At 45.3% G+C, this 26,174-nt stretch overlaps 1 protein-coding gene across 1 annotated transcript in view; it reads left to right on the top strand.

Moving 5' to 3' along the window:
• The window catches only part of TSPAN7 (tetraspanin 7), a 101,611-nt gene that overhangs the window by 63,016 nt on the left and 12,421 nt on the right, over nucleotides 1–26,174 (top strand). Inside the window, exons 2-5 of the mRNA XM_075174306.1 lie at nucleotides 18,786–18,974; nucleotides 21,186–21,260; nucleotides 22,747–22,842; nucleotides 24,623–24,778. Of these exons, the coding sequence (XP_075030407.1) occupies nucleotides 18,786–18,974; nucleotides 21,186–21,260; nucleotides 22,747–22,842; nucleotides 24,623–24,778 (516 nt within the window). The remainder of the gene's footprint in view (nucleotides 1–18,785; nucleotides 18,975–21,185; nucleotides 21,261–22,746; nucleotides 22,843–24,622; nucleotides 24,779–26,174) is intronic.

The raw sequence follows: 26,174 nt of genomic DNA, 5'->3' as shown, positions 1-26,174 counted from the left end.
TCTTTTCCCATAGTGTTTTGTGTCAAGGTTGGTTTTTTTTTTTCTTCATTGTATGTGGGTGAGTGTAGCAACTTTATTTGCTGTTGCCTTCCTTGCTGATACTGCTACTATTTCGTTCCTGGGCTGCCAGGCTCCGATACCTTAAGCTTAATGTTGTCCACTTGGTAGGACACCATGTCGCCAGTGTGTCATCCTGGATTAACAGTGAGCATCACATCAGCTACAGCCAGATAGGATGGCAAATTTGGGAGCTACCTCCCTGCCTGGAGCCAGTCACAGTATGGTCTTAGTGACAGCTGCTGGCAGGGTGTGGTAAGAGCTGGTGAAGTAAAATAGGAAAGCTTGGTAAATGCGTGTAAGAGAGTAATCAACTAGGAATTTGTATGGCTCATGCTTAGCCTTTTAATGCCTTCTATTTTCTCTCGTTAGTAGGTGGCTCCCCAAATTGGAGATCATAGATGAGGCTTGAACAAGACTGACTGGCAACAGCGCAAACATGAATTTTACCACAACCAGTCAAATGAAATAAAACAGAATGATGTGTATAATGATGGTAACATTAGCTTGCCTTACTGCTAATATGAATGCTAGTAAGATAAATATTGAATATCTGTAAATAAACGATCATTATACTAGCATGAAACCTCCCTTCAAACTGTAATTCTTCTTGAGAAAGAGGCAATGGTTTTCTTTAATCTTTTCAATGGGTGCTCTACACTGAATCATTTCCTTTAATTGCTGTTCTAGAACATATAACAGTTTTTTTAATGCCTACTTTTTATATTTATCTTTTTACTTTCCATTAATTGCAGTACTTCCATTCAAGCTTGAAAATGAAATTACTTTCTCAACATATTTCTTCTCTGCTGTATGTAAACATGGGCTTTTTTTATTAGCCCTATTTCCAGTGAAGCTGAAAGTGCACTAGCGCTGAATGCACGGAGAGGCTTTCGCCAGTTGTCTTAGTTACCGGTGCTTTAAAGGAAACTCAGAGGAGCTGCCACACAGAACAAACCTCATCTCTTTTCTTTCTCTTACTGTGGGGAATTTATCTCGTGTTTGAGGGAACTGAAGAGCAGCACCAAAAGCCAGTGGGATGGCTGCTCGCCTCTGCCTCTCCAGTGGCTGCTCTGAGCAGCTCAGCAAGGCTTTGCAAGTTAGAGTATGAAACTGTGTGTGCCAGAGCTAGGGATCGTGATAAAGTCCTCCTCTCTCCTTTCGTTTAAACAGTCCACCTACTTCATTTATTTGCTTTGATTGCGGATTTGATTAGTATATATGTTAATGGTATATCAAAACCTGATTAGAGCTGTTGAGATGAATAGGAATAAAGAAGTCTTAAAGTATTTAAAAATTAATCACCTTTCATAGCAGTAAGATATGCAAAGTCCGGTACAATTTGCTCCATCTGTCATTTAGGACATCACTGTAGTTGTTTCAAGAAAAGAAAACTTGAAGGAGAGAGGAGCAAGTGAGCCACCTTCTGCAAACCTTTCACTGCATCTCAAATAGCAGGAGCATTCCTGCTCAGAAATGTTTAGGTATTTCACCGGTGTTGACAAAGGACATTTTACAGGCCAGACGGAGGTACGTCAGCGGGGATGAGCGGTCCGCAGATGGAAACGTCAGCAGTTGCCTCGTGAGGCTCTTCTGAAGGCCCTTGCAGCAGCTCAGCTACGGATAATGAGAGCATTAGTCCCCGTGCTCCCAAAGGAGCTGTGGCAAAGCTTCAGGGTGGGATGAGGGAATCTTGCGTGTATCCCACAGCTTCTGGATCCACACCAGAACACAAGCTGAGTTTAAGTGGTGGAGACCTATGGTTAAAAAGCTTTTCTGGTGGCCTGACCGTCCTGATGGAGAATAGAGTTGCAGGTTAGTTTGTGTCTCAAAAGAGCGTTAAAGTACAAGCAGTACAGTTACATGTGTGTTATCAGCAATCTGGTACTGTCACCTGGTATTATGATTATCTGATATTTTCTACTGTCTTTTTTTTTTTTTTAATAACGTCACATAACTTCAAACATCTGGGTTGAAATTTTTAAGGTTTTACTCCTGCTCTGGCTGAGTTCTTTTGGTTTTGTTTCAGCTGGAATTCAGCAGTTTGAGTGCAAGGCTAGATAAAAAACACACGTTTTTTTGACATGAGAACACACACACTTGTACACACACACTCAAAAGCGTCAGTATTTTCATTAAGCAATTCTAATGTGTAGCAAAAAACAACTTATATGTGAGGGATATGCCTTTATTTTCAGACCCATACAGATGTGCAATACCCACAAATAAAGGCACTCCTACATCTCAACTATTTAAGCAACAGTATGTGTATATGTATAGAAATATAAAACTTCTAGTGAATGATTACCGGCCATAAACTATTTTGAAATAATATTGATAAACTATGGTGTGTCAGCTGTGGGGGGTGATCATTTTGAATTTTGATTCTTGGAAATATTTTTCTATTAATAAGATGGTGCACTGTACTACACTAGTACTACAGTAGCAGTAGGCCAGTTCACTGCAGTCTTGTGCTAAATGCAAGGAGCATGCTAAGGAATTGTAGCTTCTCTTCTGCAGTCCTTCAAAGCTGCTTTCTTGTCACTTGCCCCTTTCTACCAGTCTGGCTTGTGGAGCAGTCATCTTTTTTCCGCTGAGGATAAGGATATTCTAATCGCATAGCTTCACAGGCACAGCCGAGCATCACCTCCTTGAATATCCGACTTGCTTGCAGATAAAGACAGTGTATCCCAGATAAACCTGCAGAGAAGGGAGTCAATGGTCACTCCAGGTGGCAGCTGGTCTTGCCCAGAGGGCCCCTGACATCCACATAATTATTTCAGGGGTGTGTGTGCCTGATTTATCTATAGGCAGTTGCTGATTTTAAGGATTGTGCATTCTTAAAAGGTACACTTACACATTTCATAAAACTTTTGGAAGTTAGGAACTGGCTGCACATGGTGTCTGTTTACTGTGTGGGCTCTGGAGGAACTGACAAATCTGAATTTCATTGGCCGCCTTCCTCCTCCTTTTAGCTGTTAGGAAGATAGGACTTGAGAGAACAACCGTGGTTACTAAATCCATCTCCCAGCAGTGCAAGAGAGGGCACAGAGCATCTGTACACCACGGTCCATGGGAATGCCTTCCTGTTGGGATTCAGGGCAGATATTTCCTTCCTCTCTCTGAAAAAGCATTTGAGTATTAAAAGTGACTTCTGGCTTTGACTTTGGCTTCTTTAGTAGGAGTGGCACATGAAAAACAGAGCTGCATGCAAATGAAAAACAGAGCAGTACGAAAAACCAGTGTGTAGACGCAGAGCCGGAGTGCTCGGCCTTGACTGGGACAAAACTGGGTTATTTTAGAGTGGAACAAACCATACTTTTGCCCTCCTTAGCCTTGTTTTATTACTTTTTCGCTTCCTTGGTTGCGTTGCTACCTGTGCTTGGGAGGAGGGGCAGTAGCCAAGATGTGGGTGAGAGCAGATACAGATGGTTATAGAGGACATCATTGGTTTTGAAGGACTGACTTGGGTACGCTGAAATGAGAACACTTGCTTTCTCATGATGGCCCATGTGAGCTGTACAGCAACACAGTGGGGATCCCCCATATATACACTGCCTGCCGAAAGCAGATCTGTATCCACCGGCGAAGTTCACTGCAGCACGGTGCCTGAAAGAGCTGGAGAGAGCTCACGTGAACGGAGAAAAGGAAAGAACCAGAAGTTTCAATTAGGAAAGAAATGTGTTCTTTCTAGAAAAAAGCAATCAGAATGGCAGCTCTCAGCTCGTTCTGAGTATGATTAGGAGAATGTAAATAACTGGTGATTTTCCATAAAATGGGATCTGTACATTAGGGGTTTAGTTGCAATAATAAAATCCTTTTTAAACTTTAAACAAAGCCCTTGTCAGATCATTACACGCGCTCCCAAGCTGATTTTTGCAAGGACTGAACTGAAATGAACGCTGCAGCTGACGACCTTCTGGGCAGAGGTGGCCTGCACGGGTGGAGGCTACAAGCCCCCCCTGACCCCCGCTTCCTCTTCACAGCCTCCGGCCAATTAGGGATTTTAGCGGGGCCCTCCTGCTTTCCACTCCTGCCGCTGCCCAGCAGCCCCCCTCCCACGGGTGAAGGGATGAAAGCTGCCCAGCTGTCATCTTTCGCAGGCAGCGGTCGTGTTGCCGGCTTCACCTCCTTCCCTCCCACCTCGCTCTTCCGAGAGGAGCAGGCTGCTCTGACCTCATTACTCTCATTTCCACCCTAAATGCATTCGTGGCCAGTGTGTGCCCGCTTTGTTCCCAGCGTAGTTGTCCTTTGGCTTAAATAGCTCTCTCTTGTCCTTGGTGTGTAATCCCCTTACAGGCAGGTTCATATCCCCTTACCCTTCTTTATCCCACTTCATGCGAGGCTTTAAAAGCCGGGTGTCTCGCCTCCTGCTAGAGAGACTCTCCGTTGCCTCGTCATCCTTGTACCTCTTGCAGTGTCACCTCACCTTTCATGAATGGGTGTCACCGGACTTATGCCCATTGCGGATTGCATTACAGCATCGCGGATGCCTTGTGCAGTGGCAGCCCGTGCGCAGCCTCTTCTGGAAATACCTTGCCTTTGGAAATGCACCATTGGGTTGCACGTGCCTTTTTCTCCATGTGTGTGCCATGAGTGGTTCCTCATAAACACATTGGTCAGCTGGCATTCAGAAATCCTTTTCCTCCACTATTATTTGCAAATTTAGGAGCTTGAAACTTCTGGCATTGGTCCCAGCAGCACGACCTTGAATTTGGTACTATTGAATTTCATTGCATATCTATTATCGTGCATTTCAATGCCATATTCTGCTATTTCTGAAGGTTATTAGGAGCATAGACGCTTGAATACAAAGTGGTTCCGAGAGAGTTTTACACCACTGCTGTTGTGTGCAGTGACTAATGAGCTTGTAAATCACTTTTTAATTCTTTTCAAGTTTTCTCACTGCTAAATCTTAACTTTGTAAGACCAGCAGATAAACAAACCGATAGCTCTGCTTTTCCTCCAGTTCCCACAGCCAGCAAAGTGAGAAATTGCTCCGAGTCTCATGCTGCTGTGGATGTCATTACTGCCTCTCATTATATTCAGAAGGAAGCTGTGTAAGATCAGCAAAGTCATAATTACAGAAACATAATAGCCATATGGACAGTGGCAGACTAGTGCTAGTTAAGGATGGAATTGGACTGATACTGCTCTGCATCTGCCCAAGAATTTTGGTGCGCCCAGCAGGCCTGGTTGCTACCTTTGCCCTCTGGGCACATTGTTGGTGATGGCGCAATGGAGAATCCTTTTTCCACGTGCTGACTATGCACGTGTGTTAGATGGGTGCAATAATTCCCTGGAGGAGCTTCCTCTCCTAAACTGCATTGCAGCAACTCCCCTTCAGAGTTGTTTTGCAGAGTCTTTGCTGACTGTATCCGTTCTGACAACTTTTATGGTGTCTGCTGTCATCCAACGTGTGTGCTAGTGCAAAAGAGTACGGTTTTTTTTTTGTACATTTGACTCAGGATGCACACATTATATTTTCTTCCTCTCTAGAGCTGGATGAACTGCACCACATGGTCACTGTATGCTCACTGCATGTTCTGTTTTTTGTTTTATTCCTTTTGAGAGATGAAGAAGTTTTGATGATTCGTTTGGGTTTAAGGTGGTGTGGTATGATGCTGTAGTTTGTTGCTACATGTCTGAAAACTGTTACACATGCAGGGAGGAATGCCTGTGCTGACTGACCCGCTGAAACTACCAAAACTCCTTCATCAGAGACTCTCTCAAAGTCTTCCCTAGCCTGGTCAGTCCTGAGGGATAAAAGAGTCTTTCCACTGAAGTCCCGATCATTCTTGTGCCAGCATGGGCTTTGAAGGTTGTGCTAGTCTGATGGCCATAGAGAGCACTAGAGGCTCTTTTTCAGGGCATTTAATTTTCTTCCTTTACTTTCTTCACATAGGGATTATAGAAGTTTAGATTTTGCATGGATTTATTAGGAGGCAAGCAATCAACAAGAGCATTTAAGAAACAATAAAGGATTTAAATAGGGGATATTCCTGCTTCAAAACATCTAGTCTTCATTATCTTGGATTTTGTATCTTTTGAAGTCTTATATCTCAGTAAAATTGGAGAACTGTTTTAAAGTTTGAGGTCAAACTACATTATCCTCTGTAAACCACATTTCTGTCATCTTTGTGTATTGCTACTGCAGGGATTTGAAAGTGTGAATATGAGGGACAGCTGCTGCATTTAAGCTTACAAACCCTTCAGGTCCCACAGGTAAATATTCTCTAGCCATATCAGTTTACTGATAATCAGTTAGTTTCTCCTATTCTGCTATATATAGTACTAGACCTTCAAAACAACCACTATTTCTTTGGTTAGGAGTGTGCTTTCTCATTGATGTTGAACTAAGTATACACGTGTTTAAAGTTATACTTTTTAAAGACACGGCAATTTTCAATACCATGTTAATCACTCAGAAATAGATTTTGACATTTTTAAAAGCATGGAAGTTCAGCAAGGAGGGAAGGACATCTCTAAAAGAGATGGGCATCTGGAAGAAAGTAAGCCTAGCCTGCCCTAAATATTTGTTAAACAAGCAAGTAAACAGAAAAAAAGGCCACATGGTGGCCACAAATTTCAGATGTGAAAGGAGACTCGTAACTTTGAGGAGGACCTGCTGGTTTGTTTAGCCAAGCAAACGTGGAGGCTTAAATCATCTGAACGGGTATGGGTTGGTCTGCATCCACCTTGCCAGCTGTTGACTTGCGGTGCTGCTCCACCAGTGCCATCCCGTGTGCTCGCAGGCAGGGCCGGGCAGGGCCTCCAGCCAAATGCCGGACAGACTAGGCCCTCCTGAGAGCAAATACATGACAGAGGAAGAAGAATATTCAGAAGAAAAATAGAGGAAAGAGCAGCTTAGCTGCAGATGAGGTTTCAGCAATGCAGACGCAGTATTTGCAGAGCATCCTGGAGGTGTGTTGACCAGACGCATGCTGCAAAGATGCTGCCTCACTGCTGCATCAGGTCTCCGTGGCTGGCCTCCGCTGTCATCCTGTACCTCTTGGAAGCGGATGGAGACAGGGAGTGTGAAACACCCATCGGTGCAACGTCAAGCTCGAGCAGCGTTCTCAGCCCTGGCTTTGTGCCTTAGCCTTTGCCCAGCTGCTGGCCCTTGACAAGCGAGCTCTGTGGGCCCGATTCGTGAGAAGGGAGGCTATGGCCTGCTGCCGTCTCTAACCACAGCTCAACAGAGGAGGTGCGAGTGAGGGGAGGGGAGGCCCGGTCCCGCTTCCATCATGGCTTGGACAAGCAGGTGACCTGCAGCTAGCCACCCGCCTGAGGTGCGTGGTCCTGCCTGACGCAGGCTGCAGCTCTGCAGAGGCGCTGGCTGCTGAGCAGGTCGAAGCTGAAGCCGTCCCGCCGCTCTCCGGAAACAGCCTGTGCCCCCACTAGCTCGGTCCAAAGCAGGCTTGCCCCACACCAGACTTCGGTTTTTGTTCTGGTGGCCACAGACCACCATGCAACTTCTTCACAGGTGACCACAACTGACACGGGTAGGAGCCGTGGCACACGCGATGAATCGGTATTTGGGAAGCACCGATGGCCGCAGGGCTCTGAGCCGTGCTCCACAAGCTAACGATGGGTGCTGAAGGCACCTCCTTTCTCTAATTATGCACTTTAGCTTGCAGAGTGGGATGCCGCTTTTGATGTCTCCAAACTGTAAGTTCTTTTTCCTTAGACGTTCAGTCATGCATATTTAAAGCTACGTTTCAAGAAATTAGGTCTGAAAATTCCCAGCAGAAATGTATTTTTGCATTTTATTTTTATCCAGAGATGACCACATTTTTGTCTGCAGCCAACTTAAAAGATACATCAATTAATAGAGCCACTGGTGACTAAACTGTAAAACAGAGTATTTTCTCTCATTTACTGAAGTGTCTTACGTAAAAATAAGTATAAGCCTCATGATGAACAACTTAATTTTACTAAGATTTCCAAGTATTTTTCTCTAAGTGCAAGGTGTAATAAAGCTGAGTTTTCACCGTAAGAGTATGACTGTTTATTATAACCATTCATTATATGCATGGTCTTAGTATGGAGATCAGGTCCCAAATCTCATTATTCTTCCTGAATCCTTCTACAAGTGGCATGTAATTAATTACTTCCTTATAGAAAAATTCTATAAGAATAGGTATTTGCTACTGTATTAGCAAGAAATGATTAGTTTTGAGCCACACTGCAAGGGTGTTTTCAAGCTCTTGTGTTGTGACCCCCCCGCCACTGCACTCTTTGTTAGTGCTTTTAGGACTTCTTGCACCATATCCAATTCTTCCTTCATCCTGTAGCAAACAAAATTACTCTGATGTTTTCTTCCCTGCTGTTCATTAAACGATCATTGGCCTCTTCTACTGATTGCAAGGAGAAGGTTGCAATCACCTCTCTGTGATTTTTAACCTGTTTTCCCTACAGAATAAGTGACACAGCCCTGGTTGTCCTTTCTGCCCTAGCCTGCGTGGAAAGTGTTATTAAACCTTGGTGTATGGTTAGTGTATGGATGGGTGGGGGTGCTGGGAAACAGCTGGGTTGTATATACAATTTGCATTTCCTATCAGAGGTCATTTAACTCTACTTCCTTGTAGTTGATAGAGGCACTGCTAAAGTTAGGGATAAGTACACACTCTGATGTCTGCAGAGTCGGTGGTGAGTAGCCAGATCAACTCCATGATAACTTAGTATTCACTTGGCATCTATCTGAGAGTCAGTATTTTACTTTCTTTTCATAATGTTTTTTTACCAGTACTACAGTTTGACCTCTGAGGGCATTAATCTGGTGGCAGCTCACTCAGGACAACTATTCATGTACTTGTAATAGTGTCCCAGCAAGGAAAAGCACTGAACCTTAAAAATATTTTTGAAAAGGAAATAGGATAGTAGTCCACTTACAGAAAGTAGCTGTGCAAGAACAGGTTGTTAAGCTTGACATCAGTGTGTCTAGCCAATATCTCCTCCACTGTATTTCAGGGCAAACCTGGTGGCTGTCCCCTGACCCGGGTGCACTAGATACTCAGCCCTGACCTGCTGGCGACATGAGGGCAGAGGCAGCATCCCCGATGCCGTAGTTTGCACACGCTGGTATCCCTGATGACGGTTTCTGCAGGGAGGGTGTGGGCCAGTAGTTTTAATACATTGGAATCACAGATTTGGATGGAAACAGCAAGAGTGGTGGTGGATAATCAATTTTGTGACAGCAGCTAGTACTAGAGGGATGCTGAGCAGCAGGGATCATAACTCAAATAGATTGCTGGGCGAGGGGACGAAGCAAGAGCCGTTGTGCTGGACATACTGCACGTGCAACAGGAAGAGACAACCCTGAGCCCAAAGAGTTGCAGCCTACCCAGGTGAGACAGGCAATGGATCGCAGAGAGGAATGTAATCTAACCAATTAATCTTATGGCATTTTTTCCTTAAATCCTTTTGGCTGGATTTCTGGGTTTTCTTAGGAAGGAATTATTTAGATGGGAAACTCTGGCAGGAAAGAAGAGGAAGAGGAAGAGGAGGGATGGGCCTGAGTTAGAAGAGCAGGGAGACAAAATATTGTCATGTCAGGTACTGGGGGATGTATTAAGAAATGTTAAAGTCAGGGACTGGAAGGCACTAGAGCAGTTATGTATCAGAATGGCCATTGAAGGTGTTTTCTCCTAACACAGAGACCTTTACAAATTGTCTCTCAGTTTGCAAATGGTCTGGAAATGGTTATTAATTGGCTTGCAACTTTTTCTTGAGTAGAGTCTTCACTCAGTACAGTATAATTATAGAGGATTTTAAAAACAGACAACAAAGTTTTATCAGAAGCATTTGTTTCTGTCTATCATCAGAATTTCTTTTTTTTTTTTTTTTTTTAAAGCATCTTCACTTTTAGTGGAAATACTAGGTAGCACCTCTGGTGACTACAGCTTTGATGGTGGTTTTGTGTTTGACTTTTTTCTGTCAATGGGCATCATTTTTTATTTTTTCCAAAGGGGAGGTAAGGACATGAAAAAGTTGCCTTCTTTCAAAGATACAGCTCATGACATCTTCATTTCTTATTAGCTCCAGCAGAGGTCGATCCTGTGCAAAAGGTAACCCAAGTCGGCTTTGTAGGTGTAGTCGAGATCACCAGATGCCAGAGTAGAGAATTCAGCCGTGTTGCTGGCTTACGTGCATCTCCGTGTTGCATCACATCTTTTCTTACTGCTTTGCTTCTGCCTGTGAAGAGCTGACATTGAAGCTCAAAGGAAGATTTATGTTTGTTTCAGTCGCCTGCCTGCCTGATGAGAGCCCAGAGGCTGAGGCAGGAGGAGATTCAAAGCCAGCCACTCCCATTGCTTGGCAGGCTGTAAAGCAAGAACATTTTGAATGTGATCCCTTGCCTATTTTGGGAAAGTTATAAAATTTTCAGAGGTAGGCCAGTTATTTTTAAGCCTCTCTGGACATGCTTTTAATGCAGGATTTGTTCTGGATGCTGTCAAGGTCGACCGTTTTCTTCGTGAAAAAGTTTCCCTCCTTTGGGGAAATGTCTGGTAGATCTAATTAGCTGTGTCCCTTGGTCCTCTCTCATTTCCTCACAGCCTGCTAAACCTATCGTTAGACCTTTCAGCGTCAGCCAAGATGGATTGCATTAGTTCTTGTCTGCCTTCCCCTGGCTTCATCCATTTTATGTACAGATTTTCTCTAGCCTGTATGAGGAGAAGATTGCAGTAGAGCTGTGCAGAGACAGCGTACCTCTACCAAAATGCAGGGAGGCTGGTGTTTGGAAAAGGAAGTATTGGAATCGAGGAGCTGAAAATATCAGCAACATGGGTATTTTCCTTGGATCTGACTCTTTGCTGCCGCTTTGGATCTCTTTTTAAGTTGCACACATTTTACATTCATTTAGCAAGGTTGCAAATATGAAATGAAATAGAAAAATGATACCTACAATGAGATCCTGATTAATGAAGGTGCCCTCCTGTATCTCAGTTCTATGGATAAAGAACCGGTCCAGGGAAATGCTGAGCTCTTTTGGAAGCAGTAGGGATTGCTGCGTGCTCCGTATCAATCAGGATTGGGTTCCCAGTTTTATCTTGCCAGAGCCTAGGAATCAAAATAGCTGACATCTGTAATGAACAGGAGGACATGAATTATGTAGACAAATAAACTAGCAATTACTGCTGCACATTTATCTTCACTTCTGTAAATGATAAACTTTAAATGTTCCATATGGAAGCCCTGCGTATAAATTAGTTCCTCTATTTGGGCCACTTGAATCTCTGTGGATGTGAGATATAGTAGCTTTCATATCTCCAATCTCAGGTTAAGGCAGCAGCTCCCTTTATACCATGCTACCAATGCTCTGTGAGATTTGGGGTATGAAGAAAACAGACTCAATTAGGACGTAGCGTGCATTCAGTTTAAAGGAGTACATAGTGTTTTCCTGCCTAATTCTGACAGAATTAAAGATAGTGCACTTTCAGGAGTTATTCTCTGAATCCTCTCTCTTATTTACATATTTTGTCGCTGTTACCCAGATGGAGGGGAGTGATAGTTTAATCTGTGTCCCGGCAGTATTAAAAGAAGTAATTCTTAGACATTTTTCTGTTGCCCTTTATTGAGAAACTGTGTGTGTTTAGCATTAGGTCTGATTTTAGCAATGCCCAGCGTTATCAGAATATCACTTTCCCTGTCTGCTATAAAGCTGCAGCACATACCCTTGTATTAACACTGTTCGCCATATCTTTGTCTGTGTGTCTCTTAAAAGCAGACGGTTTATTGGACAAGTGAAGTTAGACCTAACATTCAGTTCAGTCGTATTTCTGCCTGCCTGGAGCACGTTGACTTTTTCACCACATCCAATCAGCTCCAGAACTGGGGGCAATACTGCAGATAACATTGGAAACATCTATACTAACGCTGAAGGAAGGCAAAAGAGCTAGAAAGCCCGCCTTTGACTAAAATCAGTGACTGGTGGGATACGTCTGTGATACCATGCTTAAGGAGATGCAGGGCACGGCAAAGAGAGATGCTTCGGTGGTCCATGCGCAGTCTTGCTGTCCTACTGACAATCCCCACTGACAATCCCCAGTTCATTCAGATACACAGAGTAAATGTGAGATACGCAGAAATGTTAGCTGGGCAGGAGCAGGGGAGCATAACGGTGCGTGGGAGGCCAGTGGGATTTGGGCATGATGCACGTGGCCGGGTAGAGCTGGTTGGGTTTTTTTTTCCCAAATTTTTTTTTTTTTAAAAAGCCAGAACATGCCAATTCATCTAGATTAAAACACTCCATGGGAACATCTTGATTTCAGTGGAGTTTTTCCTAGAAAATGACCAGGTGGCCTACCTGCTTCATTTCCTGCCATCTCATCGGTGGAGGGTTCTGGGGTGTGTTTGCCGAGCCTGAGTTCAGACGCAATGAAATGTGAGACCTGCTAGCGCTAAACAATGCAATTTCCAGTTGCGTGTAGTCCTTACAATCCTTGCCCTACTTGGCTATCATCTCCTGCGTTGGGGTTTTTTTTAACCTTTAAAATGTTTGACCTAAATGAAGGGCAGGCCTAATAATGTTTTATTGAATGCTACATCTCAGGTTTCCTGGCTGAGGAAACGTGAGTCTAGGGGCTTCCACCGCAGTGAATTTTTGTAAGGAAGACATGATCTACCTTTGATGAAATCCAGGATGAAATAGCTTTCTAATAATGTTGAAGGCTGGAGAAAGAGCACAGAAAAGAACCAGAAGTTGCAGGGTGGGGTTTTTTTTTTCCTTTTCTGGTCCCAAAAAGAAATAGTGATTCAAGGTTGCTGGTCCTGAAAGGTCAGTGCAGTAACGGTGTATCAAAGGGTGTCTTAATTTTCTCAGCTTCCCTCAGTTTGGCATGTCTCAGCCCATGAGCCCGGAGCAGGTACCAGTAACTTGCAAACCTTTGCTCTGCTGAGACCGACAGCAACTTCTCCCAGCCAAGGGCAAGCAGGAGAAGACAGCTGCGCTGCCCGATCTGGTGGTGTGCTGTGCTGGCCGGGGACAGGAGCAGCCCCGGGGGTCTCAGCCTGCGGCCCCCATGTCGAGAAGGGTCGCCCTTGTGCTGGAGCAGCATTCCAGCAACGCCGGTAGCGGGGCAGTCACCGAAGCGAAGTAAGAACTGCTTTGGTGGCGGCTGCTAGCAGGAGGTGCTGTGGGTGGTGTAGGGATGGAGAGTGCCGCAGGCAGGGCACGAGACTTTCAGGGCTGGGACGTTTCCTCGCTGGGTGGACTGCGAGGCCCGGGGCTCTCCCGACAGCAGCCGCGCGCAAGGCTGGAAGGAGAGCGCCATGTGGCAGGAGGCGAAATGAAGCTTTGGCCTGCAAACACGTGCGGAAAGGGAGCATCCTTCAAAATAGCGTGAGAGGCAAGACAGTTTGCAAGCATTAAAAAGAGCCGACAAAAACCAGCACAAATCACTTGCAAGCCCATTCGTGGACACGAAACCTGTCCGAGTTTCTGGGGCTTGTTATGGTAGTGGGAACTGGCCCTGAGCATAGGATAAACCAGGCCTGCCCTGGCTGCTGACACGAATCTCTCTCTAATGGCGTTGGCTGTTTGGGGATGGATGCATGCTTTGACTGTTTTATCCAGGTGTGGGCTATTACTGCTTAAACCAAGGTTTGTACAAAGTCCAAGGAAAACTTCAGAGCTCTTTTCTGAATCAAAGCATTAGATATGTTTGTGACAAGCCTTGCAACCTGATATTTTGGGGTTTTTTTTCTCTTTCGCTTTCCCTTAACCACACCAGAGGACAGGACGGCACAAAAAGCTGGATAACCTCATCATGTAATAATCACAGCTTCTGTTTTTCCATCCACTCTGTGAGTTTTACACCCATAAGCACTGAGGGTGCATTTCAACCCACCTGGCTCTGGTTGTGTGCAGCGTAGGTGGCTCTACCTCGGGCCCCGCATCATCTGCGGGACTCAGCGCTGTGACGCAGAGGGTGGTCAGAGATCTGCTTTGGGAGGGCAGGGTCTCCATGTCAGGGGGTCCCAGCAATGGTGGTGAGTGAGCAAAGCTCCCCGACGCAGCTGCGAGCCTGGGCACTGCCAGCCCAGCCCTGGAAGTTGCTCCATGGGCTTCATTAATCCTGCCCTGAGGGCAGCAGCGTGCCCGCAGGACACGTGTCCAGAGAAGGGCAATGAAGCTGGTGAAGGGCCTGGAGCACAAGTCTTATGAGGAGCGGCTGAGGGAACTGGGATTGTTTAGCCTGGAGAAGAGGAGGCTGAGGGGAGACCTCATCGCGCTCTACAACTACCTGAAAGGAGGTTGTAGCGAGGTGGGGGTCAGTCTCTTCTGCCAAGTAACCAGCGATAGGACAAGAGAAAATGGACTCAAGTTGCACCAAGGGAGGTTTAGATTGGACATTAGGAAAAATTTCTTTACTGAAAGAGTGGTCAGGCCTTGGAACAGGCTGCCCAGGGAAGTGGTTGAGTCCCCATACCTGGAAGTATTTAAAAGACGTGTAGATGTGGCACCAAGGGACGTGGTTTAGTGGGCATGGTGGTGTTGAGTTCATGGTTGGACTCGATGATCTTAGAGGTCTTTTCCAACCTTAATGATTCTATGATTCTATGACACCCCTCGGACCCTGCCTGCACGGGGCTCCTGCCTTGCGTTGCGCCATGGAGGCAGAGCCGTCACTAGCCACTGGGCAAGGGCATGGTGGGGTACATGACTGCTGGTAAATATTGAAAATAGCTGCGCTATGTAGGCAGCCCTTCCCTGTGCATCCTTGCTCCGATCAGCTGCCTCTGTGCATATTCAGACTCTGAGCTTGAAACCATAAAAAAAAACCCAAACAATCCATGGCGTCACAGATGCCTGAGGGAGGTGGCAAAAGCCAAGGTTGCCTTCATCACATCGTGCCTGTCACAGCTGGTGTGGCGTGAAACGGGGCCGATGCTCAGAGAGGCCGCTCTGACCCTTCTGCCCCCCGGGGGCTGTGAGGGGAATGGGGTCCCAGCCCTCCAAAGAGCAGCTACTGATGGTTCTACCACAGCTCCTTACATTCGGGCAGGATCTCTCCTGTAGTCGCTTTTTAGAAGGAAACCTTTTTTTTTTTTTGCCTTTGCTAATGCTTGTTTTTCTGTACCACTCCAGATGTCTCATTTGGGGCACCATAGGCTCCGCACCTGCCAGTTCATTTCTTCTGTGTCTGCTGAGGAGCTGGGGCGGGGTTGTGCCCCCCTTTTAGCACAGGCTGCAGTTATCATACCATTGCCAGGAGAAATCTTAATTCTTGGAGGGGCCACGCGAAGGCCAGGTTTTGCTGTAGAGCGGTGGAGGGGGACTGCTGCTCTCTTGCTCCGTGTGTGCCGGCTGTTGCAAGTGTTTATAAAAAAAGCTGCTCTGGTTGGTGAATCTTGGCTCAGGGGGGCTCTAAAAGTCGAAAGGCTTGTGGTGGCTCTCCTCTGCCTGCCAGGATATCTGAAATATTTTGTACATCTCCAGGAGAAGATGTATTGATCATATCCATATATCTATCTGCCACTGTTTATCTTGATGATTTCCTAATCATTTTCCATTCTACCACTTCATGGTGTGAAGGGAAACATTACAGTGGGAAGGGAGTGGGGAAGACTGGGGAGGGACTGTGCATTGCGGCAGGTGCCCTGAGTTTCCTTTTAGACCTTTCAGATGCGAATGGACCCACATCACCTCTTGGGCCTGACCCACAGGTCCTGCTGGACACAGAATTAGGCTGGCATGTTAGTTTCAAGTCAAATGAGGAATTGCTTATTAATCAGGTACAACCATACAGGACTCATTTCCACAGCCTGTTGGGGTGAGAAGTAGAGTAGGAGAAGATGCGCATAGTGATGGTGAATGGCCAGAGCAGTGTGTATTCCTGCTGCCTTGTTTTCAGGCTAGTGCTATCCTAGTGTCTGCCCTTGTCCCTCCTGCTTTTAAAGAAAACAAACGTAAAAACCAAACCAAACAAGAGGCGAGTACATTGATTGTTCCCTTGCTTGTGTGATGGAGCAGAGAGATAGGGATAAAAAGTGTATCTTGAAAATAAGGAAACAAGGTTTGCCTTTGGGTGGAGGTGGGCATTATCATACCACTACTCATGTTAAATAAAGGTCATGAAAAGGTTTGCAGAGAAGTCTTCAGGTTTTTCCTCTTCACAAGTGAAAATCCAGCCGGCACTGCCGCAACCTGAGGCACATCTGCAGCGTGTCTTTGTGGAAACGTCCCATCCCCTCTGCACAGTGCCAAGTTTGATGGGGGTTTAGACCTCCCCACAAACTGTGGGATTTCCCTAGACCCATGTAAATCAGAGCTCTATTAGGAAACAGAAGGGGAATGAGCCACCGAGAGGCTTTGCTCCTTTCTTCCAAAGTCTGTGTGTACCATAAACTGGATAAGCCCCCCTGAAACAGGGGGAAACCAAGCTCTTAAAATGCATAGTAAAGGGTTAGTAATTGTTTCAAATAGCCGACTAAAAATGCTTTTTATTACAAGGCTTGAGTTCTCTTTCAAATGTGAAGCTGCTTGTTCGTTTTGGCAGTGAAGGCTGCTTTTACGTCTCCCTGGGGTCAGTGGTAAAACTTTCAGCAGCTCAGGCACAGAAACCAGCCCTTTGTCGAACTGGAGGCGCGAAACCAAAAGTTGTTCTGCGGATTTCCAAGTGCCCCACAGCTCGCTTTCGGACTTTGCTGATTAATCAGCACCCTCTGAAAAAGCTTTTGTTAGGGAGAAGAGGGAGAGAGGTGAAGATAGTGTCGTGTGTGGATGGGACCAGGCTCAGCGGAGGCGTTTGATGCCTGTGGGTAGGTAAGTTACTTGGTGATTTTTTTGACGTTCAGCTGTTAGTTGGTGGGGTGCAAAAGCAAGGAATCAGCACTTTTCACGCAGCTGTACTGAAAGATGGACAGGAGCTGGATCTATTCCTATCATCACCGTGGGCAGCAGAGCAGAAATCTCTGCTAATCCCATCCGGAAGGTGTGACAGAAATGCCGACTGCTGGTCAGGGGGAGCAGGGGAGTCTTGGGGAGACGGAGGGATGAGGGATGTGATGGGTTTCCTGGCAGTGCTGCTCTCCGGTGTGCTCTGAGTGGGAGCCAGCTCTGGGAGGTGTGGGGGAAGGAAGGGAATGAGCTAGAAAGTGTCAAAATTGCCAGGTGAGATTATTTTCTCTCTGATATAGAAAGGATCTCCTGTCTCTGAGGACACGTTAATTTGCTTTTGTCTGTCTGGTCTCCTCTCTTTATTCTCTCTTTTTGTTGTTTCTTTTCTTCCCCTGCATCCCTCCCCCTGTATCTTTCTTCAGAGCCTCTATTTTGTAGCCTCCCTCCCCCTGGTATTTTCCTTAGGTGGCTCTGATTATTCAGCAGCTCCGCTGAGCGCAGTTCCCTCTCCGGAGAGGGACAAATGCTGCACCAGAGCAGCACTTGCTGCCACTGCCGCAGACACAGGTCGAGCAGAGGACGGGCTCCTTTGCCTGCTGCTGCTGAGCAGCAGGACGGTGGAAAGGGCACAGCGGGAAGGCAGTGACAGGGGTGCACCCTGCATAGTCCTTTTTGAGCCAGCCTAGGTAAAAAAGCCAAAAAGCTGCTTTCCTTTTTTCCTTCGAGAAGGCTTTCCCTGAACTAATTCACATCAACCTGTATGAAAAATAGCTGAAAGATCTTACAATGTAGCTCAGCTAGGATTTTTTAGGGGCAACATAACTGTGAGCAAGGATCCCCTCCATGAACAACTGCAGGGCAGCCCTGGTATAATAGTGTTCAATTTCAAGTTTCACAGCAGTTCACAAGAGAAAACTTGGAAAGCGAACAAAAGAATACCGTCAGGACATTTCTTCTGCTCCTGCCCCTCGGCAGTGGCCTGGGGGAGCTAGTAAGAAGTTTTGGGGGAATTCAGGAAGCGTTTGCAGAGCTGGCACTCAGGACTGGCCCTTCGTGTCCCACCTTTGGCCACACCGTGGGAATGAGTTACATGTGTACAGTCTTGAAGCAGGCGTGTCAGCATCAGGTGATGATCAGCAGGTGGTGCAGGCACCATCCCTGTTGTGGCCACTGCTCGATGTCGGTGTACGGCACGCCATGGGCTTCCCCTACGTCCCTGCTGGTGCTGGGAGCCTGCGTGCCCCGGCTGCCCTGCGGCATGGTGGCCCCTGCTTGCACGTCTCAGGCAAGAGGCTGGGCGCTCCCAGGGCCCACTGGTGTCCTCCCCCTCCGTGTCAAGGGGGAAAGCTTCTGCGCAGCCAGGGGCTCGCTTGCTATATAGCCTGGGGAGTGGGGGGAGGCTCAGCTGCCAGAGTAATGCACTGCAAGGGATGCTCGTGTTCCTGAAACTTCAACATTAAGAAGGACGGGGTGTCAAGCAGCAGGTTTTTGTGGTTCAGGCAGTTTTTGTGGCAAAACTCAGGAGGTGTGAGGCGGCGGCGGTTATTGTTGGCTTTTGGTAAGAGTGACGGAGTTGGCTACCTCTCAGTGCGCTGTAGGAGCAGAGAGCCTGTTCCTGCAGGCCGTACGCTGCATCCTCCCTTGGCAATCGTCAGCTTTGCGGTGATTAGTCCTAGATGTTTGTCCTCCAGTGGCAGCTTTAACGTAACATCTGCAGATGCTGGAAATTAATTTTCTCTGTCCATCCCTCTGGAGTTAGTAAAAGTCTTGAGTCTTCCTTCTGCCAACACAACAGCACCAATGAATCTCTTCAGGATCACTGTGTATTGAATTTGGATGCCTCCCCGGTAGCTCCTGACGGCTTTCTCCTCTTGCTTTGCAGATCACAGGCGTTATCCTTCTCGCAGTCGGCGTCTGGGGCAAGCTCACCCTCGGCACATACATCTCTCTCATTGCTGAGAACTCCACCAATGCCCCCTACGTGCTTATCGGAACGGGTACCACAATCATTGTCTTTGGGCTTTTTGGCTGCTTTGCCACTTGTCGTGGCAGCCCATGGATGCTGAAACTGGTAAGCCTGCCAAAGTGCCTTAAGCAAGAGGGGAAGAAGTTTTGTTGGTGTGTTGGGATTCCCCCCACCCCCTGCCAAGCTTCACCAGATGTTAACGTGGTTTTTTAGGCACATAAGCTAGATTTTATTGATCTTAATGTTCAACACGTGTGTCTTTTGGACAAAGGAGGGGAAAAAAATCTTTGCCAAAAACAGTTGTTGATTGAGTATGAATGAATTTTGTTACCGCTTAGCGTACAGGCCCATGTGTGGTTGGGAGCAGGGTGAAATGCTGCTGATGAATTACTCTGTGAGTAATTCTACAATTGTTCTGTTCTTCTGTGAGCCAGATAGATAGGTATATTTACAATCTTAAAAATGTCCAAAGCATTCATAAATGTGAAATTCATTTGAAGTATATTTTAAAGGGGTCATTTTAATACTCTATGTGAAATCTATGAAAAAAATAGTCGGTACCTTCTAAAAGCACACCAGCCTTTCTTTTTCTCCTAACATTCACTAGAATAAAACAAGGCAACCCCAAAAAACAAAGCTCTGTATGGTATGTTTGTCCTCATCTCAAAAGCAGCATGGACTCGAGATACACTAAGCAGAGGTACAGCAGCTGTCCTTCAGTCCAGTTTAACCTCTCTCCCTATAAGTTTCTCTGTTCCAAGTTTTCCAGCCCACCTTAAAATGCAAAGTAACTATAGGTTAATCAAACCTATATGATAAACTGTGTTTCTAGGAAATTTGGGAGCAATCCTACATGTGTAATGATTTGAAGGGTGGAAATAGCACTTGTGATGCACTGAGATAGTGGAAAAGGGCTTGATGGTACAATGCATCTCCTGCTGCAATATTTTGGGGTTGATTTTCTAAGGAGATGGCATGATTCTTCTCCAGTTTGATCTGGATTTAAAAAAAGGATATCTTAAAGAAAGAGAGTTAATTTCTTCAATTGATGGCACAGTAGGGGAGAGGTAGCAGCTGCAGATCGGTCAGCAGGTATGTGCTGGTGGCCAGTCGACATGTACCTAACGCTGTCATAGGCGCACCGCTGCTATCTCTTGCTGGTGATGTGCTGTCAGGGCACATGTAGAGGCTCGTTGGAGTTACTGCAGTCCAGATGGAAAAGAGATAAAGGTGAAAGAAGATCTAAATCCATAGGAATTCAGGCTCTGCTAGTTGCTCTGTAAGTCATGTAACTAAGGTATGCCACTTACAGTGACATGTGCTGTTCCAAGCACATGGTTTTATTTTCACTGTACACTCAAGAAATATTTCAAAACTTTCTTTCTCTCCTGAACAGAATACAGGGAGTGATTTGACAGCTGCATTAATTGTAGAGAATGATTTTTCTACTTCTCCCTTCACTGTTGTCCTCCCTTCCCCAACAATCTTCCATTAAAAATAAATTTCTCTCTTTCCACTAAATCCTGCTAGGACTGAATTTAATTTAAAATGCTTCCTTTTTTGATTAACTGTTATTTAGCACATGGAGAAAAAAGGTAATTTTCCCTCCAGAAGATTAAGCCCCAACTTCAAATTTTACCATCCCACTTTGCATTTTTTCTTTACCTTCTTTATTTCTGCTTAGATGTATTTTAATAGTTTGCGAGTGTCTACACTGAAAGCACTGTTTTCAAGGTTTATTTAGCTCCAGATCCAAATGCTGCTTCTTAAGCCAAACATGGGCCTTGGCTCAGCAAAGTATTTGAGGCATCTGTCTAGTATTACTGTGAGAATATTTCCAGTGAAGTCAGTGGTTCAGTTCATTCATTGGAGAAACTTCAGGAATCGGGCAGCAAATCCCAGTCTAGCATGAGATAGATAAACACGAACTAAAACACCTGGAAAAGCCTATTTACTTTAGCAGAGTGCCATGCAAACATAAAGGGTCTGTTGCATTCCTTATTGCAAGATCAAAACTTGAGTGACTTGGATTCATCTCTGGTATGTGAGTGTGTTCTAATTTATATGAGAGTGCTAAGAAATGCGGGAACAGAAATGTCAGAAAAGCCAGTAATTAGACAATACCTATCATTTGTGAGTTGTATAAGCACATTTTCAGGCAATAACCTATGTATCGCCTCCAAAAGACCTTTGGTTTATTAACATCTTTAAAGGGTGTCTTCAGCAGAAAGTTAAATTTTATGTGATAACTGAGCAGTATCTGCGCAGAGACAAAACCTGTCACGTTCTGACTTCTCTTGCCTCCTTCCTTTTCAGTATGCCATGTTCTTGTCCCTGGTGTTCCTGGCTGAGCTAGTGGCTGGCATTTCAGGGTTTGTGTTTCGCCACGAGGTAGGTGGAAATGTGCTGAATTTGCGTATGGCAGTGCCTCCCTGGGCAGGAGCTGCTGAGAAGTTCTCTGGAGCGTGGAGAATGTGTAGGTCGCTGAGCTCAGCAGCTCCATATGCATCTCCAGGGATGCGGCTGATGTGCAACAATAACATGTACAGGTCTTAAAAACTGATGCGATTCCAAATGAAGGGATTTAGCCAAAGCCCTTGGCCTCAGCTGCCTGATAATTTACTCTGGAGCTATCGTTTTTTGTGTGTCCATCATGTAAGATTTTCTTTACTCTTTTACATATGCTGAGGGCTGCAAAACAGATTAAATACTTTTCTTAAACACAGCTTCTTCAGCCAGGCAAGTGCTTGTTTATATAAGGCAGAGAGCACTTCTGCATCAGACCAGACTCAATGTTTTGTAAATCTTTTTCTTTTTTTGGAGGGGCAGGGAGTGGGATGGGATTTTGTTTCTATCCTGAGAATAAGGAGAGATTAGAAATAGAGTGAGGTAGGAAACTGGGACAGGAAGAAGCTTTAAAAAAGCATGATGGTCTAGATTTGTAGTAGCACTTCTGCTTTATCCATTGTAATCAGGTCTGTCTCTGTCTTTAAGTCCACGGACCTACATGCCATTAGTGCTGAACCAGGACAACCCTAAAGACCCTCCTTGTCTCTTCTCTTTGTATTAACTGGTTTTCTGGTCTCCTCTTTTGACATAAGATTTCCCTTGCTATAGGCTTTTCTGGTGTCTACCCTTGCGAGTGGTGGATAGTTTTTAATTTGATCCTGAAATACCTGTCCGTCTGCTGAGGATTGCCATTTCATCTGGCCTAACCTGTGGCAGCCTCAGTGTCAGGTTGCTGCTCCCTTTTGGGAGAGGCAGTCTCTTGTGAAGGTCACAGCCGTGTGGGTTGCCCAAATCATCTGCTACCCAGCCCCTTTACCACCCAGTCAAAGCGCCTTTCCCAGTCATGTGCCTGACCTACTCCAGCTGAGAGACCTTTTGTTCCTCACCCAAACGCTTTGGTGCTGGGGACGAGGGCTGCCGCCTGGTCAGGGGATTTATGTCTTCTTTTGATGCCACTGGCTTCTGTCACCAAGGAGTTTGCACAAGCCTTGGCTCCCACCAGGCATCCATGAGCAGAGGGAAGCACGCAGCCTCCTTCAGACTTAGCGCTGTAACAAAGTGTTTGGGGAAAAAGCGTCAAAGGATATCTTTCTTCTAGGTTAAGTCATTTTCTGTTTTTAAAATGTAGCCGTTTGCTGGGGTAGTTTTCTTTCTATGTCCAATAGACCCCACTTGAAAAATGGCATGAGTGACTCCTGACAGTTAAGAGGGAGCTCTGCCAGCTCTGAAAACATACTTAAAAATGAGTGGGAAGGGCTAGTTTGGGTGCCTTGTCAGGTTTGGAAATGCATTTGCTTCCTGCAAAAACCGCGTCAGATGTTATGCTTTTCGTTGCTCACGTGGGCTGTTTTTTTCCTCGCCTTCATAGATCAAGGATACTTTCCTTAGGACGTATACTGAAGCAATCCAGAATTACAACAAGAATGATGAGCGGAGTCATGCAGTGGATAATGTACAGGAAAGTGTAAGTTTAAAATTGGATATTAAAAATTAATAAATAAAGAGAGACAAAGCACACATTCAGATTTGATCACAGAACATGAAGCGTGGATGGCTCAATCTGCAAGCGATATATTGCAAGCAAAATTAGAGGCTGACAAAGCTGACCTAAAGAAAAAGTATTTCAACTGATATGCTTGTCCAAGATGCCTAAGTTTTAATGAACAAGCTATTTAATAAAGAGAGTTGCTTGTTGTTAGTCCCAGATCTTGAATTAGGTTTAGGAGCCAGAATCTGTCAATAGGGTTATGGAATGTTGTAAATTTGAGCTGGATGAGACAGGATTTTATAATCTAGCATCCTGTATCACTGATAAACTGCAGCAGTTCTCTTCACAAGTACAATGAGAGGCTGGCAAAGGAGACCTAGTGAGTTAAGGGAAGAAACGTGTATTTTCTCTAGAGGAAAAGGGGGTGGACAAATGTACTGCTGGGGTTGGCAATGAAAGCTGTTCTCCAGCTGTGCTGGAGGGATGGATTAGGCGCTTGGTGGAAGAGCCTTTCTGACCCACAGGGTGCGGTAGCAGGGCAATGGGAGGTGTCCTTGCCTTCCAGCCGGGCACGGGGCACAAGCAAATGCCACAGCACGGCCAGACTAGTTGGAGATGCCAACCACAAGGGACCAAGTCCACCGACTACAATAGAGAGTGATAAAATTCACATTTAAATTCCTGCTAGAAACTGTACCATAGCAAGAAGCTATCCCTTCAGCTCATGATACATTCTATGAGCCAATTTGCTTTTCATATGATTGTGACTTGCCGAATGGCTGAAATTTTAATGTAATTGTATTGATGACTTCTAGATCTTCTTTAGATATTACAACTATTATGTTCGACCCCTCAGCATGTTTGAAACTGTGTCTCTAACCTGGCTTCTCTGGGTTAGCAGATTACTGCACTGCTTGAGTGTATTCTGCCGTCAAATTGTCTGTTTGCCTAATTTTAACCTGTATTTTGAACTTCTGATTCCTTGGAGTTGGCTAAACTAAATAGTTTTGAGTAATTGTTCAGTGTTTCTGTTGTAGCAAAGTGTTCATCTGTAGCTCTGTTTTCACAGGAACTGCATTTATAAGCCCTTTTCATGCAGAAAGCTCAGAACATACTCCGTAGCTTTGAGTGACTGTCTTCTAGCTTAGCATCTAGGGCAGAACATCCTTCCCAACTTACAGTTTTTCAGCTGATTTCATAGACACACTCTTATGAACATATGGTCTCCTTCTATTCATGGCTCAGTGAATTTTCCTAGAAATTATTTTGTTGAGTTAGAGAGGCTTGCTTCACCTTAGCAATTTGTACTAGTTTGACCCTGTATGTGTTAAATGTAATTGTATGTAATGCTTTGGGGTTTTTTAAGGCTGCATTGTGAGGCTCTATCTTGAATTTCCAGGATCATCTTTAATCGAATAAATAAATAAGCAAAGAAAACAAACAAACGAAAAAAAACCCAACAGCCGTTCAACTAAAAAAGATGGCTTTATGGCTGGACCTTTGTCAAATGTTACAAATAATAGCGCTGCTCATAAAAATACCTTTTTTTTAGTAGGTCGTCTGCTCCCATCTTCTGTAAATGACATTCCCGATACTTTTATGATAAATGGGGCGGGGAATGGTATCTACTTTTCAAAACTGGAGACAACCTGTCTTTATTTTGATTATGAGCTTATTAAGTGGGCAGTGATGATTCGGTACTAGTTTGAATTCTGGTTTGTTTGTTTGTTTTAAATCTGCCTCTTATTCCTCATAGCTGAGCTGCTGCGGCATTCAGAGCTACACCAACTGGAGCACCAGCCCTTACTTCTTCAAACACGGCATCCCTACCAGCTGTTGCATGAACTCCAGTGACTGTAATACTCAGGATCTGCGCAACATGACCGTGGCTGCCACTAAAGTAAACCAGAAGGTACCAGTAACGTTGTGCAGAGGCAGTTGTTATGAAACCATTCAGCACACCAGCGGAGCATATGGTTGCTTACAATTGCATTTCATTTCAAATGGTTGGTTGATAACGTGTGTATTGGGCTGGAGTGATGGTAAGGATGGGCTTTGCCCCCAGCTTGCTTTCAAATTCTTTGAGCTGGCCTTTCTCAAATGACCAGGTGCAGCGACGTTTCTGATGAGGAGAGGATTTGTTCCCCTTCCTCACAGCAGAGATTGAGGTACGGCACTGCACACAGAGGCAGTGCTGGCCGGGCACAGGACCGCAAGTGGCACGTGCGCTCGACTCCCTTGAGGGTTAGGTCGGTCAGCACTTCTCTGCTTCTCTGCTCGCGCCCGCTGAATGCGGTGGGTTTTTGTTGAGGACAAAGACGTAGCTAGGTGGAGGGAGGGACGGGTTTTACTCTTGCTTATGTTCAAACTGTAATTTCAGTGCCAGAGCCTAACTGCCGTCCCAAACAGAGAAAACACGGGTGATGGGCAACAAGTGGTGTGGTTGGCTGGTACATTTACAGTGGCTCTTAAGAAGATCTTGGACATGTGCTGCTGCAAGCATAGCGCAGCCAAAGTGACCCCTCTCCTGGGGTCACCTGAAGGAGCAAGGTTGGGAAAACAGAATAGGGTTGGGAAAGCAGGTTGGGAAAACAGGAAGAAAAGGAATAATTGGAGAATAAAAATACAGAAAACACAAAGAAAGGGAGGAATAAAGAGAAAATAATGCAACATATATCGCAGACACTGCACTGCAGAAATACAACTCAAGTTATTGCTTTAAGTGCTAGTGCATCATTAATTCTTTCTTTCTCACTTGAGATTCGCAAGAGAGGCAACAGTCTGTTGGTAAAAGGAATATTGTGGCCAAATCGTAAGTTGCAGCATAGCTTAGTCAGACTTAAGCATTATTTTCTTTTCTGTTTTTGTTTCCAGAGTTGAATTTTAAAAAATAAATAGAAGTCCTGGGTAGATAACAGGGGAAATATGGAAATGCCTTTCTGTCTTCTGTTTCTGTCTTTTTCACCTCAGCCACCTGTGAATCAGGAGGTTGGAGTGGTGGCTGAGCACAGCCTGAAACATCTTTCTTTGAAAACCAGTCAAGTGGACAACATTTTCTAGCATGTATTTAAAAAAAGATGCTAGAGGATTATTTTCCACTAAGCCTTTCTTTTCTGTAATAGTTTAATGAGAGCCACTTGTTGCAGACATATGCGGAACATCAGTGACGTCCATCTGTTACGAAACTCGCAGTCGCCACCAGCAGAGGAATCTTGCTGGGTTGCATGAGTGTGAAGGGTGAGCCACTCCATTCAGTTGCACTTTGTGACTTGTAGTAACTTTCTGGTTCTGTAGAAGTGGAAAGAAGG

Source organism: Calonectris borealis, chromosome 1, assembly GCF_964195595.1.
Source record: "Calonectris borealis chromosome 1, bCalBor7.hap1.2, whole genome shotgun sequence".
Lineage (NCBI taxonomy): Eukaryota > Metazoa > Chordata > Aves > Procellariiformes > Procellariidae > Calonectris > Calonectris borealis.
Note: the sequence above shows the minus strand (reverse complement) of the source record. Positions and strands in the feature narration are given on the sequence as shown.